The sequence below is a fragment of the Ambystoma mexicanum genome, chromosome 1p (genome assembly GCF_040938575.1).
Source record: "Ambystoma mexicanum isolate Mex_15411 chromosome 1p, UKY_AmexF1_1, whole genome shotgun sequence".
Taxonomy (NCBI): Eukaryota; Metazoa; Chordata; class Amphibia; order Caudata; family Ambystomatidae; genus Ambystoma; species Ambystoma mexicanum.
In genome coordinates, this window is record NC_090921.1 from 401,517,393 (window position 1) to 401,535,476 (window position 18,084).

Consider the following 18,084-nt stretch of genomic DNA (forward strand, 5'->3'; position numbering starts at 1 on the left):
AGCTGTTTTGTCACCCCACCCTCATTCCCCAGTGACTCCAATGGGTGTAAAACCCTACAGTGCAGCTACCTGGGTCTGACTTTGGATAGGGGAATCTGAGTCTGGGGATCTTATCTGCAGTCCCCATTGGACTACTGGGCTAGGTAGCTGCCACTTCTTCTAACTTTGTTTTACTTTTAATTCCTTCTACTGACTATAGTATTACCATGCCTTTGAGCTACACGGGGGAGCTTTCAAATACTTTAGATCTTCCCCCAAGTATCCAAAACTTGCCTAATTACTTTTAACTTTGGTGAACTCTTTTCCAACTATAAGGCGTGGACTCTTTAGGGTTAGGTTTACATTTCTGGTTTTGTCTTACATTAATATAAGGCATATGTTGTATTGTTTAACATCTCCACCCACCTCTCTGAAAGTTTGTTACACCGCTATCATATCCACTGAGTGAATTCTAAAGTGTAGTGTGTGTGCCAGATTGGACACCAAACTTTGAATGTATAAGTGACCATATTGTTTATACTTAACTTTTATTAATGCATATGTGTTCATAAACAAATGCAGTATTTCAGAATGTACCTGTTTGGACAATCTATTGCTAGTCAACCCCTTGTCTCTGTGAATTTTACTCAAAACCAAACCCCCTGATCTCGTTAGTCTCTGCCTAGCTGCTTGTCCTCATTACCAAGACAGAGTCAAGTTCAGATTTTTGTATTAAACATTTGCAGGTCCACTAATGTTAGCCTCCCAGAACCCTGCCGTAGTAGTTGTGAAAACCCTCCTAACGGAGAGCATTGCATTTTTGTATTTATTTTATTTATTTATTGATGCAGTACAGCTAAATAAATAGCTTTTTCCATAACAGAATTTACATATCATCCAAAGTTAATATTATAAAAGTGAAGTTCCATAAAAGAAAAGAATGGGCATAAGATATATATCAAGTTAATAAACACATTTGCTTCTATGCTATACAAGAACCCGATTTAAAAAAAAGAAAAATTCTATCAGCATAAAAGGGAACATGTGCTAATCTAATAGTTTAAATACAGTCTCATTTTCACACTACTATTTAAATGCGATAAATCAGTGGCACATTGTCACCTTTAAAATATTCTGTCCATAATGTGTTCATGTTAATTATCTCATTAGTGATTCCATTTGCTAATAATGTGGTGGTTCTTAATTGCTCCAAAGATTCACACTCTAACAGCAGATAGTTTGCCGTTTCCAAGACTAAGTCACCACAGAGACTACAGTCACATGAGTTTTTAGATATTCTATATCAATCACTTCTCTTGTATGAATTAAGTCAAATTGAATACAAAGATATTTAGCAGCAATCCAATTAAAAGGATATGCAGTTAGATAATTGCTAACAGTACCTCTAAGACTGAGTTGCAAGAGGTACTCCTATGGCAAACGTTTGGTAGGTAGATCCACTGTTGATTGCTTCATGTCATAGATGATTTTGTATGACAGATTTTTATCTTGGGAGAGATAGATCCTTCAACAGGACAAAGTAACTAAACGGACAAATCCTGCCCTTTCATTTGCTCTAATAATGAGTTAAGTGGCGCTTGCTGCAACTTAAGCGCTGAGCTTCTTAATCAAAATGTTACTATGACTTGAGGGAAATGAAAACTCAAGATAAATATACTGAACAGGTAAGGTGGTGGGTTGAGTATAGATTTTAGAGTCTGTGATACCAATTTTTCAATACTTCTTGTATGCTCTGTGCCCGGATTTCAATACCATAGAGCACCACCGGGCGAACATTTGACTTATACATTTGTATTAATGCAGACAATGTGTAGCCAGCATGAGTTTTGGCAAAACAATGTAGGAGATCAGTCAATTGGCAAACCTTAACCGAAGTCCCTCCATATGCTTATCCCACTTTAGACGTGGGTCAAATGCTAGTCCAAGGTCTTTATATCTGTCCAAGTATCTACTGGTCGCCATACTTTAGGTGACATTTTTCCAAACTACGAGGGGAAGAAGACCATAGATTTGGTTTTGGTGATGCTAAAAGAAAGGTTGTTGATGGTCACATTTTGTTGAAACAGGTCAAAAGAGTGTTGTAAGGCCAGAGGGGTTAGCGCATCCATGGGATCTTAACCTCACCCATTGACAGTGGATTAGCATTAGGACTACGCGAGGTCTCAGTGAGATCAGCTAAAAACAAATTAAATAAATCGGGTCCAGTATAGAGTCTTGTTTGAGGCCAAGTCTAGCATTGAGTATTTAGTCATTTTGTGCTATTGGCGATTTCTGAATCAATGAAGGGTAACTATGTTGAAAAGCCAGGTCACTATTTTCGCTACTAGAGAGATTCTGTGAACTCATCCTGGTTTCATGCACGAGGTTATATTGGACTATCATGTGAAAGAGGAGACTATGATGACTGTTTTTTTGTACGAGGACTCCAACAACCTCTGTGCAAAAGTAACTGTATAAGTGATGTAAGGTGATTTCGAAATGTGTTTGCCCTGGGGTGAAAACTGCACGTATGACACAGAGATTATTTGTAGATTATGATGGTCGAAATCGGGTCTTCAAAGCGTCCATAAGGACTATAGTTTTGCTAGCGTTATTAGTAACCCTGTTGAAAGTTAAAACGTATAAATAATTTCAACTCCACTCCAAATTTCAATGGTAATCACAGGAAATTGGCCTATTGTGGGGATCCGCTAAATTGCAACCTTGTCTTCTCGGTTAACTTCCTGGGAATAGCTCTTTCTTAATGCTATCTTCAAGGCACAGGCACCTTTGGATAGACAATAATTCACATTTTTGTTGTTCAGTGACTTCTTTGCTTATAGCAGTGCTCCCCCTTTAGTACTGCTTGGCATTTTCTTCCAGAGCGATTCACACCAAGGAGACTGCACAAGAGAAGGGTTCTACATGAATGTACATGGCCTATTTTTGTTCGGAGCTGTACTGCTGCATATTCCCATTACACTAAATGGATGAATAGTTATGAGCATTCACAGTAACGCCTTTTGGTCCGAATACTCCTAAAATGGTGCCCTGCCACTGGAAGGCCAAACATTCAACTGTAACAGGCCATAAATAAATACCATGGGGTGAAACACAGAGTTGCAGCCAAATATATGGTTTTAAGGCAAGTTACAAAATGACATACATGTCTCATGTTATCTATCAGGGGGACAGTGGTGACTTGTCTTGACTATTGTAAGATGACACATGGTATCCAGAAGCAGAAATACAACCGTGCTATGTAGAAACAATGGTGAACATTCCCAGGCTTCATTCACAATCCAGCATGGCAACCTCTGTAAACAATTTTTGACGTCAAATGTTGGGCATGTCACAACAAGAATGGTTCACCAACAGCTCATCATTCAAACAATAGCCCTTGCATTCACTCACATTCAAAGGTAGGTTAAATTAGGCACATTTAACAAATGGATTCATTAAGAGGTCAGGTCTGTCTTATTGGGTTTATGTGTTTTCGTCCTGTTTCTTTGCAAATTTGACATGCCTTACTAAGCTTACTCCATTGCAAGTAATTTGCAGAGTTATAGCATTCGCTGTCAGGAATGCTCTGTTGCAGCATACTCCGCCTTCAAATATGCAGCTATTTTAGAGACTACTGCTTACAAAATGATCAACATTATGACTCCACTTTAATATCCAGGTCTTTCATGTGGGAACACAGCTATGCATAACAGAGAAAGTTTAGCTCTGCTGCTATTGGCTGGGGAACAAATATGTAGGTCAATATACAAACACAAGGGCATGGTAACACTCATTTCAATATGTGGCCCAATGTTTAGAGCAGGTCGGTCAAAAGAATTACAGGGACTGATGTTATTAAATGCCATCATAACAAGACCACATTCCAAGAGAGGTTAATATGCTTCTGTACGCACACATTTCCAAAGAGTAAAGCCATGTTATATAGGTAGCCGTGGGGTGGATGAAGCAGTGCTCCAAATAATAAGTGGGAGTATTTTACTCCATATTTTCTCAAGTTGTGGGTAAAATTATTTTTAGGACGTACAAAAGTAATTACCGTCAGCATTGTCAAGAAAGTAAAAATATAGGTTACCTTTAAAACAGGTATCTTTTTGTAATCAAGGCTTCTTAGCACTTGTAGCTCACGCACATTAAAAGGCGCATCTTTACCCTAAAGCTTCTCTACATATAATGCAGTAAAACAATACAAGATCTCCTTCCTGTGAAGATGGTAGCATTGATTCAATGATGCATTAGCTGTATGGGCAGAAGCAGGGCCAGCCACCCCTGTCTCCGTAGTTTCCTATTTTTTGTTAGAAATGGGTTTCCTCCTGTGCTTTTATTTTGGGGACATTTTCCTGTTTTTAGGGATTTAAAGTGGCTGTACCGCCACTTATCTTCAATTCTTGGAGGAAGTGTGTTCGCTCTAATTGCCAGACAACGATCTTTCGACTGCCCAATTTAATAATCATGAGGTGCACAAAAAGATTGCTGATTCTTCATCACAACAAGCAATAAATAATATGAGAGAACATGTCGAGCCCTCTAATTACTAAAATGGTTGCAATCTAATCAAAAGCAAATTCAGGCTGCAGTGCTTCCACCAGCATCCCCTCTTATTTTGTTGGATTCCAAAACATAGTTTTAAGGAACTTAAACAAAAAAGTACTTCAGACACTGGACGAGGAAGGGTACTCTAGTAAAGAAGAGAAGATCAAACTGGATAGAGAAAAAGGCGATACACACTGGAGATTTCTGCTATATCATCCAAAATAATGTGGCCATTGCCCCGCTGGCTTACCTCTTAATTGGCATCATTGGAACTAAATTCAATCCTGATTCAGGAAACTCTACGATAATGTTTTGTATGGTTACCTTTCTGTACTGCGCATAGGTAAAGAGAAGAGGGCTTTAACTGCGTGGAGCGTGTGTCATTGCTACTGTTTTCTTTTAGGATGTCACATAGCAGTGTGGGCTAGGACTATGCTGCTAAAAACAATGAATGAACAAACATGGCATTCGTAAAATAGCTCACAAACAAATTAATCACAGTAAAATATAGCTAGCAAAAGCACGTAGAGTTGGCAGACCAAATACAGACACATCTTAGATTGTTAAAGCAGGATGGTAGTCGGGCCAAGCATCAAGAGAAGTAGACATGTTGCATCGCAGCAAATATCCATAAATGTGCCGCCAAAATAGAAAACCATAGATAGCCGCTACATCATTGTTCATCCCTAAAAAATAAAATACAAGGCTTGATCAGAACGTGCAGTTTTGGATAAATAACAGAGCCAGCTCATAGCTGTGCCAGCTTATCAACTGTAGAAAATTAACTAGAAACCCTCAAGAGTGGCAAAGGGAAAATCAGCAGTACCACTTGCCCACCTGCTGTTCTCGTTAGGTTACTTCCTGTATGTAGTAGTTGCAACGGTAGAAAAATCTCAGAGGGATTCTAGTGAAAAACTGTAAAGGGGCCATGCAATTCATGAATCATCTGCATTTGTAACCTTATTGTTTCGACCACCAGAAACTAAAGGTTCCGGGAACATATTCAACAGCACTGCTAATGGAGTCAATGACAGATCACTGCACGCTGTTAACTGATGTTCCTTTCTCAAGTTAAAGTGTGAGGATGGTTGAGAAGGACCACTGATTGGTTTAGGCATTAGTTTGAGAACACCATCAGAAGACATGCAAAAAGTAAGATTTTCGAAAGGAAACAGAAACACATCCCTCTTAAGGTTTGGTGAATATTCTATTCTATTTTTCCATTTGCAATAAAGACTAAGTTTGATATATGTAAAAGAGGACCAGGAATATAATGGATGGATTTTGGAAAAGAAGACAAGAAACGTCACTGTTTGGCTTAAGTGAACGTTTGAAATTACCTTTGGAAGAAAAGCAAGATTTGATGTGCGAGTTGGATATTTAGAAAAGAAGAAAGGAAACTTCATTGATTAGTTCAGGTGAGAATTTAAGGCCACCGCCAAAAGAATTGCAAAGAATAACATTTAGAGAAGGACCTAAGACCATCACAATCAGTTGAGAAGCATGCTTCAAACCACCTTCGCAAATCAGGTATGAAAGCTGGGGACAAAGACAGGAAGGGTCAATGATTGGTTTACGTTGACGTTTTATGGTACACTTAGAAGACTCTTGGGACCAAGGCAAAAGGCCCTATTACAGGCACAATACAATGCACAAAAGGTACTTCAGTAAGACAAAAGAAATATGTAGCAATTTGCTGCACATTAAATAATTTCAAACCATTTACGAGAAGAATTTAAACATAATATTCTGTGAAAAACACACACACGAAGTTCCACTTTAAAAAAACTCCTGATTACTATTTGCTCTTCTGTAAAGCTTGGGCTTGTGTCTCAGCCATGCAAGGCAAAGTCTTGCCACTTGTGTTCACCTTGATCCTCTGAACAATCAGGGATGTTAAAAAAGACTTCATTACTTACCTGTACCTGTATTTCGCCAGCATTTGGTATCTTTCATAGATTCACATACTTGAATATTCCCAGTCATTAGGGAATGTATAAATTAAAAACTTTCCCTTGGGAAAGGAAAGGAAGCTACACCCACAGGGCCCTGTAGGGTGTGTGAGTACCTCACCTCCTTTTCGTCCTTTTAGGGCCCAATCAAAGAGGTGGCAGGGTTTAGGCTCCACCACAGTCAGCCATCTTCAGATTTTGAACCGTAAGAACGATGACTGACTGGCGGAGGAAGGTGGGCGCATGTGAATCTATGAAAGATACCAATGCTGGAGAAATACAGTTACAGGTAAGTAACTAAGACTTCTCCAGCATTGGAGCTTTCATAGATTCACATGCTTGAATAGAATACCTAGCAGTCGTAGACCTCACAAGATGCTTTATAGCCGCAGTGTAGCACCATAGGTGCGTGTGCTATATCTATACATATATCGTGTACCAATACATAAAGCATGCTGTGGGAACAGCTAATCAATAATCAACAAAAGGAACAAGAGGCTGCTCCTACTTAAGCAAATAAATGCTGGAGCACTGCTTGTCCCACCACAGATTTATTCCTGCTGTCTTCTTCCAAGCAGTAGTGCCGGGCAAAAGCGTTGAGTGATCCATGTGGCTGCCCTGCAGATGTCCTTTAAGGACACTCCCGCTTGAAAAGCAGTTGAAGTCGCCCTTGCTCTGGTTGATTATGCTGTGGGCATGGCTGGCAATGGGTTGTTTCCGAGTTCATGACAGTGCGCGAAGCAGCTGGATACCCAACGTTCCAGGCTCTGTTTTGATATGCATTGGCCCTTGGTTCGCCCCGCAAATGCGATGAAGAGTCTTTTAGAGTTTCTGAACTCCTTGGTCCGTTTCAAGTAGAACTGTTCTTGCCACATCCAGGGAATGTAGCGTGCGTTCGGCGGTGGTCTTGAGGTTGCCGAAGAATGTAGGTAGAACGATCCTTTCCGCCAGAATAGCTTCCGACACGATCTTAGGAATACATTTAGTGTTAGGCCGTAAAACCATTTTATTTCTGTGAAAATTGATGAAGAGGTTCAGCAGATGAAGCCTGCAACTCCCCAATGTGTCTGGCTGATCTGATGGCTACAAGGAAAGCCATCTTCCACGATAAGAATTTTTATATCACACCTGTGTATGGGCTCATATGGTGCTCTCATTAATGCGGCTAGTAGCGTGATAAGGCTCCATCGGGAGGCAATTTTCCTTTGTTTGGGAAAAAAGCGTGCAATTCCTTTGAGAAAAGTCTTAACCGCTGGATGAGAAACTAGGGAAAGCTGGTGAGGCTTGGTTATGTAAGCGGCCACAGCCGATATTGCTTGACCCTCTTAGTGTAAGAGGTATGGTAGTATTTGCTCCGCAGATGCCAAGAGGGGATCTGTGTTGGTCTTTAGGCACCATGTTTTGAACCGTTTCCATTTCTTGGAATATGTTAGTCTTCTCGACGGGGCTCTTGCATCCCATAGTATATCCCAGCACTCTGGGTGTAGTGTGAGGTTGTGAAACTTTCTCTGCTGAGGAGTCAACCCTGATGGATAGACTGACCGGCTCACCCTTCTGCTTAGATAAGAGGTGCGAGTGGTGTCAGAGATATGCAGGCTTCCTGATCGCTAGTTGAAGGAGCGTCGGGTACCAGATCTGGCATGCCCACATCGGTGCTATTCGTATCATGGTGCATGGCTGCTTGATCATTCTGCGCAGCAGCTGCAAAAGGGTGTCGGTGGAAACCCGTATAATAATGTTTCCTTTCATGCTACAGAGAATGCGTCTCCCTGGGAGTGTCTTTCCGGGTGCCTGGAGGCGAACAGACCACATTTGGTGTTGTGGTGAGTTGCAAACAGATCTATGCTAGGTTTCCCCCCCCCCGCATGCGAAAAATTTGGTTGAGAACTTCGTTGTTGATCTCCCACTCGTGTGATTGTAGGAAGTGCCAGCTCAGCTCGTCTACTAAGATGTTGTCCTAGCCAGGAAGGTGGTGCGCTCTCATGTGAATTTTGTGGTGAAGTGCCCAATTCCAGAGCAGTTGTGCTTCCTGCGAGAGAATGTTGTATTTGTAATTGGTTATTTATAACACACTTAAAGCAATAGTGCGCTCAGAAATATTATTGGCTAAAAAGATGGCCAATAGTCTAAAACATAGTTTAAACATATTTTGAATGAAAGTTCCTATGTAAACACTTTGAGCAAACGAGGCTCAAAGCGTTTGCATGGGAGCATCCATTTTGCCATTTCAGGCAGCCTCCTCAGCTCTGCCCTGGTGGCACTAAACATGCAGCAAAAGCTCCCTACTGGGAGCTTTTGCTTACTGCAGCCAGAGCAGAGCTGAGGAGGCTGCCTTCACTTTCATTTTACGTTTTTGGTGCTCCCCAAGCCCAGGGAAGCACAGAAAACGTAAAATGAAGGAAAAAAGCAGAGGTGCTGCAATTAAAAATACGTTGTTGTATTTGTGATTGCCGTGGTTGGAAAACCACGGAAATCATAACTACAACAAAGTTGTTATTCTGACTGCGGCGGCTTTCGCGTGGAGTCTCCTGGGCTCCCCCAACCCAGAGGGAGTCCAGGAGACTCCAAGCGAAAGCCGCCGCAGTCAGAATAACAACTTTGTTGTATTTGTAAATACTGCAGCATTTACAAATACAACAACGTTTTATTTCTCCCTGGGGGAGTGAGAAGCACTGAGACATTTCAAAAGACACCCACGTTGTGTTTCTGCCTGCAGCAGCTTTCACTTTGAGTCTCCCGGGGTTGCCCGGGAGACTCAAAGTGATAGCCACGGCAGGCAGAAACACAACGCGGTTGTATTTCAAAAACGCTGTGGTTTTTCTTTCTAAGTTTCTCGGGCTCCTTCGGCTCGGACTGCAGCGTTTTTAAATACAACAACGTTGTATTTATGTTTGCGGTAGCATCAGCTTGGAGACCAGGGGGCTCCAAGCTGAAGCTACCACAAACAAATACAACGTTTTAAAAGCTGCAGTTTTCTTTCTAAGTTTTGGCTCTTCCAACCCGGAAAACTTAGAAAATAAAACGCAGCTAGTGCTTAAGAAATTAAGAAATAGGCACTTACCGAGAGGCAGCTTTCCTGCCGCAGTCTCAGGTCTCTGTCCTCTGGCACAAATGAAGCAAAAGCCACCCAGTGGTAGCTTTTGTTTATTACAGCTGGCTGGCTTTTGCTTCATTAGTGCCGCAAGGGCAAGCACAGGAGGCATCCATTTCACAAAGGCCTCCAAGTGCTTCCATTTTTAAGTTTGAGCTTAATTTGCTCAATGCTTTACATAGGGACTTCACTATTCCTTTAATACCCAGCGCAGACCCAGGGATCTAACCCATGTTGCCCCTCGTCGTCTTGCTTCCCCTGAGCTATCCTCCCCGGTCAAATTTGGATTTGGTTTTCGTGCCCCCTTGTTTGTTTGTGTAGTGCATCGCTGTGGTGTTGTCCATCTGCACTGTCACCATTTGGCCCGTCAAAACTGGAAGGAAGGGCTATAGAGCCCACCGAATGGCCCAGAGTTTTAGCACATATATGTTGGTGACCATATACCGCTGGCCTGGAGGTTGTCTAGATGAGCTCCCCATCCCCGAGAGTGAGGCGTCCATCCTCAGTTAGCAGGGTGGACGTAGGGGATTGAAAAAGAAGATTGGGGTGGCTTGCCCATCATCTGAGAGCCTTGTTAAAACTTGGGATGAGGTGAACAATGTCTTCCCATGATATGCTGTGCTGTGTCCATTGGTTGTCCAGCTCCTCCTGAAGCGGTCGTATCTTTAGCCTGCAGGTTGGTATGAGGAAGATACAGGATGACATCATGCCCAAAAGACATTTGTATTGCCTGACAGAGTTTGTCCTGTCTCTGAACCATGCAATGAGATTTTACATTGCAGTCACCCTGCCTGCTGAGGGGCGCACTCTGGAGACTCGAGTACCGAGGTCTACCCCCAGAAAGATCACTGTTTGCGCAAGAAGAGGCAAGGACTTGTCCTCGTTGATTGAGAACCCTAGCTCCTGCAGAAGTAATGATGTTGTTTCCATTGCTGCAGACGTTGCGTTTTGGGAGGTTTCTCTCACTAACCAATCGTCCAGGTAAGGAAAAACCTGGATTCCTGAGCGCCTGAGATGGGCGGTTACCAGGGCTAAGCATTTCGTGAACACTCTTGGTGCAGATTTTAGTCAAAAAGGCAGTGCCCTGAACTGGAAGTGTTGGTTGCTGACTGTGAACCGGAGATATTTTCTGTGTGTTGGATGGATGGGAATGTAAAAATATGCATCCTCCGATACTGGAGTGGTGAGGAAATAGTCTTTCCTGAGCCAAGGGAAAACCGATTGTAGGGAAGTCATTTTCAACTTTAGTCGGCAAACCAATTTGTTGAGGGCCCGCAGGTCTAGGATCGGGCGCCACTGACCATTTTACTTTTGCATTGGGAAGAAATGTGACTAGAAACCCTTTATCTTTTGAGGAGGAGGTACCCTCTCTATTGCGGCTTTTTGTAGTAGTTTGGTGGCTTCTACCTTTAACTGTTGCAGCCGCATCACGTTTTTTCTTTGGTGGCGGGTGGGGTGAAGGTACCTGTTTTAACCCTGTTAGTATCTGCCTCCCCCCCCCCGACTGGTATGGGTTTGAGGAAAGTGCCTGACCCTGGTAGGATGTTCTATAAGACTTGTATTTGGTGCTGTTGCCTCGAAAGGAACGTCGGTCCTTGTCTTTGTCTTTTAAAGAGCTATTTGCTCTAGCAGTGCCCGTGATGGGCTTGATTCCCTTTAAGTGATCATCAATCTTTTTTTCTGAATAAGTCTTGACCATCAAGGGGCATGTCCAAGATTTGGGCTTATAACTCTGGTCTACAACTGGTGGCTTTCATCCAGGCTTGGCGCCCGAGTTCTGTTCCTTGTGCTATCTGCCTGAAACCACAGTGACTGGTGTCCACCAAGGTGTCTATCATTTGATTCGAGGCTGCCTCACCATCAGCAATCTTCCGGGAGCTGCTTTCCCAGTTTAGACATACAGAACCATAGCTCTCTGTCAAATCTAGCCATCATGACCACGGCGTTACTTGCCCTAACTGTAAGCGATGCCGCTGTTGGAACCTTGTGGCCAATGGCCTCTAGCTTACGTCCCTCTTTATCCAGTGAACAGTGAAGGGGGAAGCCAGGTTTTGCAGCCTTGTTCTTGCTACTATGGTGATGAGTCTGGTTTTGGATGGCCTTTGTGGCATAAAGGGGCCGAGTCTGGGGTCTTGTAATTTTTCTCCAGTCTAGCTACTAGTGCTGGGGTGAAGAGTGGTGTAGCAAGAATCTTCACACCTGCATCACAGATGGTTTCCAAAATAGGGATTGTAGTGATGGTGCGGCGCCTCTTGTCCCTGTGTTCATAGAGAACCAACGCTTTTTCTTCAGTAGCAACCTGAATCTACTGATTTTGCCATGATTGTATGGAAAGATACCATATCGTCTGAGGTGATGAACCCCCACTGAGTCCCGTTTTCTCTGTTCTTCAATGATCACTGACTCCCAGTCATCTTGATCTGTGTGAGGGGAGTCCTGTGGAAGCTTGCCCTCCTTAGGCTCTTCTTCCTGCCTGTCGGAGAACTCCTTGAATCAGTCATCAGGTTCCCATTCTTCTTCGGAGTGAACAGGAGTTTCCGGTCCCAATATTGAGGGAGTTGATCTTGCTCTTTGTGGAGAAGATATTGGGGGCGTTGGGGAAGTGCCTCCTCCTCTGCGCTATGAGCGCCTACTGATGGAGCTCGTGCCCCTGATAGCTGTCCCTTGAAGTGGACTGATGAGGCAGTGGTGAGCAGTGAGGCGTGCAGTCCTTAGAGGACCTGCTCTGATCGCGGTGCATACGTGAGGTGCTTTGCAGTTGTCTATCTGCTGAGACTGACTGTGTGGAGTGTCTCGCCCTTTGCCTCCTATTGAATTCCTCCATAATCCTGCGCATGGATTGTAAGAATGCAGGGTCGAAAGGGTCTACAGCATCCTCCATTGTAGGTTGCCAGTGAGGGCTATTTTCCTTGGGGTGAACTGGTAAATGTCCCTCCCCTTCTAAGAATTGCTCCTGTAAGATGATATCTGGGAGTTCATTCATTTCAGTGATTGGTGAGAGGGAAACTGCACCTTCTCTAAGCCTTCCAATTGCGAATGGACGATTAAAACTTCATCTGGATGAGGCTAAAGCTCCTTGCTGCCCTTCGCAGTAGGTCCTTGTATAGACGGTGGTGTTAAACCACGTATTCGGCTCGTCAATGGTTCCTCTGTGGACTAAGGTGAAAGCTTGGTAGACGATTACTTGTGCGTCAAGGAGCTTACCGTGGATGAGCTTTCTGTCAACGATCTACCCGTAGATGATAGCTTCGTCGACTGATTCTCTGTGGAGGACTTCGCCGTTGACAAGTGCTTCCTTGATGAGGACGCCTTCTTCATCGACTACTTGCTCCACTCGTTGACGAGTCCTTTGACGACAGTGATGACTTCGTCGACGAGGATGCTGGTTAGGCAGTAGTTGATGGCTAACTTTGTCATGGAAGGTGTCCCAGTGGACGACTGCTTCGCTAACGAGTCAGAAGAAAAAGATATGTCTTTACCTTTTTGTGAATCTCCCATCACCATTGCCTCCTGGGTTTTGGAGGGTTCATTAGAGGACTTTCCACACCCCTTCTTGTCCATGGCTGGTGGGGAGTGTGCTCTGTCCACTGAAGAAGCTCTCCTTTTGTGAGCTTGCTTCTGAGTGTGCCTGGAGGAGGTTGATGGTGCAGTCTTGCAGGATTCCTCATCTGAGGACATTTGCTGGCTCTCCAAATGTAAAAGTAGTCTCTGCCTGTCCTCCAGGGTTTTCTTGGTGAATGTCTGGCAAATACTGCATGCCTGAATGTTATGAGGTTAGATGCAGAGTTTGTGTGGGTCCATCACAAAGATGACCGTGTTACACCGGAAACAGTCTTTGAAGAGAGAAGTCTTCTCCTTGATAGTGTGGCATTGTTCAGCGATGAGGAGAGGCAAGTGATCCAAACACACAACTTTTTTGGGAGTGTGTGGAAATAATGCAGGCTTCTGTGAGCAAGGCTAAGAAGCCCCTGTAAGAAGGAAGCTGAAAAGCTTAAATTGGTTGTAAAAGACCAGGGTTAAACTATGAAAACATTTTGAAAAAGCTCAGAGAGCTGAAAGGATTCCCATGTACTGTAAGAGACGGTGAAACATCTGAAGATGGCTAACTGGGTGGAGCCTAAACCCTGCCATATAATTGGTTAGGGCCTAAAAGTACCAACATAAGGTAGAGGGACTCCACAAGTGAAAGACTACACAATCCCAATAGGGCTCTCTGGGTGTAGCTTTCCTCCCTTTCCCAAGGGAAAGTTTTTAATATATTAATTATTATTTAATTTACCAAGGATTCCCAGTCTGACAGGGAATATTCAAGCATGTGAATCTATAAAAGATCCAATGTTGGAGAAGTAGTGTTATACAGGTAGTCTTCAAACATTCATGAATTACTACATTCGATCAAAGTGGTGCACGTCTGGTCACCGAGATTACCTTGGCACATGATTAAAGTCACAGGTCAGGCGGGAGTCGGAGAATATACCGGGTGCTTCTAACTATAATCTGTTTACTGCGAATGATGAGGTTTTTTCCCCACCATCCGAGATTGTGGTCAAATAGAATTGTGCCCACAAAGAGGAAGCAGGGGAGGGGGTTGGCCATGAAACCACATGGGGAACTAGTCACTGAAAAAAGTATATGTATTTATATATTTACCATAAGTACTCCCTTCTACAACTTCCCTAGGGCTGTTTTTTTCATCGAATTACAAGGGAAATAAAAACCTGATATTGACAAACACTCCAGAACAAATGCATGTGCTGGGAGCCACCACTGTAAGTGAAAGGAGCTCAATGCATTAAGTATTCAGGGTTTCAAAATAGGAGATTAATCTTCGCGCTTTACAAAATAGTCCATATGCTAGAAACGTATCTCGCTGTTTTACATGGTAGAAAAAAAAACACACTGTAATATAGTGGACAGTAGTCTGATGCAGGGTTAACAATTCAAGTTTTATTGCAGTGATAAACTTTCCAACAGCCCCTCAATTTAAACAGCAACACTTGCATTGTTTTACTTGGCTTGGGTTTCTGTGAAAGGGTTAAGCAAATTCAGAGTTCCAAAAGTAGTCTCCTCTCAGCTTCTCTCCTTGTTTAAATGAGTAAATAATAATGTCCACTTCATTCTTTTCACTGACGCTTAGCTTTCAGTCCACCCGTCCGCCTTTCAACTGGGTTGCAAATAAACCAAAAAGAAATGAAAACACACGGAATGCCCTATCCTCTGTTATCGGCTTCCTCAGTGAATCTGCCCCTGATAAGGATCTTTGCTGTGCCTCTCTGTGAGCCTTTTAATACGCCCAGTGTAAATCACTTGTGGATTCCTTCCAGTCCGCTCTGGTCTCAGTCTTGGCTCCAGGCTGTAATCAGAAACACCTGGTGAGACCTCAGCTCCCGCCTTTAACCCATACCCTGCTGCTCCCTTCCATTCAGCTTCCACACATCTTTCCCGCCCACTTCCCACACCTGCAGTGCGTTTTCTTTCCCCCTGCCACCTAGTTTCATGCACTGTTTGACCTTCCCACCATGTACGTTTCTGTGTGTACCTATCTTTGTATGGCACGACTGGACTTTACCTATACCATTTTCCCTTGTTATTCCTGTCCCTGCCCCCTCCTGGGTTCCGTTTCTCATGGTGGTTTATGGGACATGTAGTTTTACTTAAAACTGATGTTTTAACCTTTTGTTGGCTGGGTCTACATATTAACGTAGGGTTCTCCTTTGGCTCTGCTGCCTCTTTGGCCACCTCACATACTCCCCCCAGGGAACCAGGCCGTTCGGGCATGTTGAAGGACCTGGACAAGTAATCAGCGACTAGCTGATATTTCCCGGGTTTATGTACTGTAACAGATTGATAGGGCTGAAGTGTTAAGAACCATCTAAGGACCCTATGGTTTGAGTCTTTCTGTGTGGCGAGCCAGCGGAGAGGGGCATGATCTGTAAAAATTGAGAATTTTCGTCCCAGTAAGTAATAACAAAGGGATTCAACTGCCCACTTTATGGCCAGACATTCTTTTTCTAAGGTGGAGTATGGAATCTCATGAGGGAGGAGTTTTCTACTGATGAAGGCTATAGGGCACAGGTCTTGTTCTGCTCCCTGAGATAGCACTGCTCCTAGACCACATCCTGACGCATCTGCCTGTAAATAGAAGTCCTTGGAGAAGTCCGGGCAATTTAGGACTGGTTGGGTTGATATTAGCTGTATCAATCGGTGAAAAGCTTGCACAGCGTCTGGAGTGATTTGAAATGGCAGGTTGGTTTTTAAGGCGTCTGTCAGCGGGGCTGCTATTGTAGAAAAATGCGGTATGAATCTTCTGTAATACCCCACGAACACTAGAAAGGCTCGGATCTCCTTCCGGGTTTCCGGTATTTTCAATTTTTTCAAGGCCTGTATTTTTTCGACCAATGGTGTGATCACCCCGCCTCCCACAGAATACCCAGATACTTGGTTGTTTTAGCTGCCAGCTTGGTTTTCTTGGGGTTGATGTGCAGTCCTGCCTCTTGTAAGGATTGAATTACTTTGGTTAGATGTGTTAAGTGTTCCTTTCAGGGTTTACTGAAAATCACTATATCATCCAAATAGGCGGCCGCGTATGGCTCATGTGGTTTTAGGATCTTGTCCATTAAGGCCTGAAAAGGGACAGGAGCCCCGTGTAACCCAAGTGGTAACACCATAAAATGAAATAATCCCTGAGGTGTGGAGAAGGCTGTTTTCTCCTGATCTGCTGGGTTGAGAGGTATCTGCCAATATCCTTTTGTTAAGTCCAAGGTACTCAAAAAGGAGGCTGTTCCCAGTTTCTCTATTAGTTCATCTATCCCGGGCATTGGGTAGGCTTCATACCTGGAAATGGCATTTAGTTGCCTAAAGTCCACACAGAAATGGATGGTACTATCTGGTTTGGGTACTAGTACTGTTAGGTAAGATTTCCACAGGGCTGGTAAATCTTCCTTGCCTGGTTCAACTCCAGAACTTTTTGCTTTTCTAGTGAGATATTTTCCATTAATACCTCAGTGAGTGGGAACCTTTTTCCACACTCACCTGTCTAACTCTTTTTATGGGTGTCATTTTTAAGACTCTCCATAGTGTCTTTTTAAAGTTATCATGTCTAACAACTTATTGGCAATAAGTGCCTGTTGTTGCTGGGTTGCCCTAGGGGCTCCCCATTTAACTTTCTTGTGCTAACCTTGAGTGAACTACAGTTCCCAAGGGTAGAAAGGATCTTTGGATCCCTTTTACATTTTATTCTGTGAAACCAGCACACCCCACCTTATGTGGAGTGCTGGGGAGATACAATGTATCCCCTTTTACATTTAAACTGTAACAATTCTGTTACAGTGACAAGCTTACCTTTAATGGCTGGTGGCAGTGATACCTTTTACTACTTTGGTGCACCTTTACCGCGTGCTGTAATGACAGCTGCAGTAAAGGCACCTAAGGGTGCTCATTTTTACCAAAATGGCCCCCGTCTTCTTTTTCTACCATTTTAGTGTTTCTTGTCGTTTCTTGTTCCTTCCCCTGACATCCAGGGCGGGAAAATCCTTTGTTTGAGTTTTGTCTTCGGCGGGAGTCCCCTGGACACCCCGCCCAGGCTCCAGTCAGTCTGTAAGCACAGGAAGTGGGGGAGGGGTCCCAAACCTCCCCCTCCTTTGTCTTAGGTCTTCCTTCAACTGGACCAAATCCCAGTGGGGGGTTGGCTGTCCTGATTGGACAGCCAAACGCCCCTTTCTTGTAAAATGCGGGGAGACAATGCAGAGGTTGTGTTGCAGTTCCTGATAAATACTGGAAACCTGGAAGCTGAAGTCATGTCGACCACTGGAACCAAAAACCGAAGAGGATGACGAAGGAAAAGCGGCGGGAATGATTTCCAGCGGCCGGAGAGCCTGCTTTGTAACCGGAGCCTGCTGCAGCCCTTCCTTCCGATCGACCTGGGGTCTCCGAAAACGACGACCCGAACCCAGAGCCTGGTGAGACCCACTAGACTCAAGACAACCTGCATTTTGAGCCATCCCACGGGTTGCTGCGACTTTGCATTTTTGCAATACCCCAATACCCTGGGACCTCCTGCCACTGTGCGGTGCACGGTCTTCCGAATTCCGAATCTCGCTGAAACTTCGTGGGCATCTTGGTCTATCTCCAGAGACACGAATCGAGTCCAAAAAGTCCCCTCACAAGAGTGCTGGACCTTTTAAACGACGAGAATTCAACCGCGATTTTCTGTCTTCATCTGTGCCCCTTGAAAAGGCGCCAAACCCGCAGAACCGCATTCAGCCGCGAGAGAAATCTTGCCTAGAGCCTTCTTCATCGATCCCTGCTGCAAAGTCCCTTCTGAGGTCTTGTGTTCAGTCTCCAGGACAAGGAATCCAGTGACCGGGTATTTGGCTGCAGTCCCTGAAGTTCTCCTGCTGCAATCTCTTCTTCATTGCTGAGGTACTGTGTTGGCTTGGGTATATACTTACCTTAAGCCTGTTGGGATTTCTGTGTAGTCCTGGGGTGTTTTCTGTGATTGGGAGGTCC

The 18,084-nt window shown here is 44.0% G+C and overlaps 1 protein-coding gene across 9 annotated transcripts in view; it reads right to left on the reverse strand.

Annotated features, from left to right (window-relative positions):
• Positions 1-18,084, reverse strand: part of EPS15L1 (epidermal growth factor receptor pathway substrate 15 like 1) — a 2,005,341-nt gene that overhangs the window by 312,378 nt on the left and 1,674,879 nt on the right. For 2 of the 9 annotated variants that reach the window (XM_069649178.1, XM_069649177.1), the window contains one exon: positions 3,632-5,219. The exons of the other annotated variants lie outside the window; for them this stretch is intronic. In XM_069649178.1, coding sequence (XP_069505279.1) covers positions 5,214-5,219 — 6 coding nt within the window. In that variant the 3' untranslated portion in view covers positions 3,632-5,213. Of the gene's footprint in view, positions 1-3,631; positions 5,220-18,084 lie in introns of those variants that run through there. 9 annotated transcript variants of the gene reach the window in all.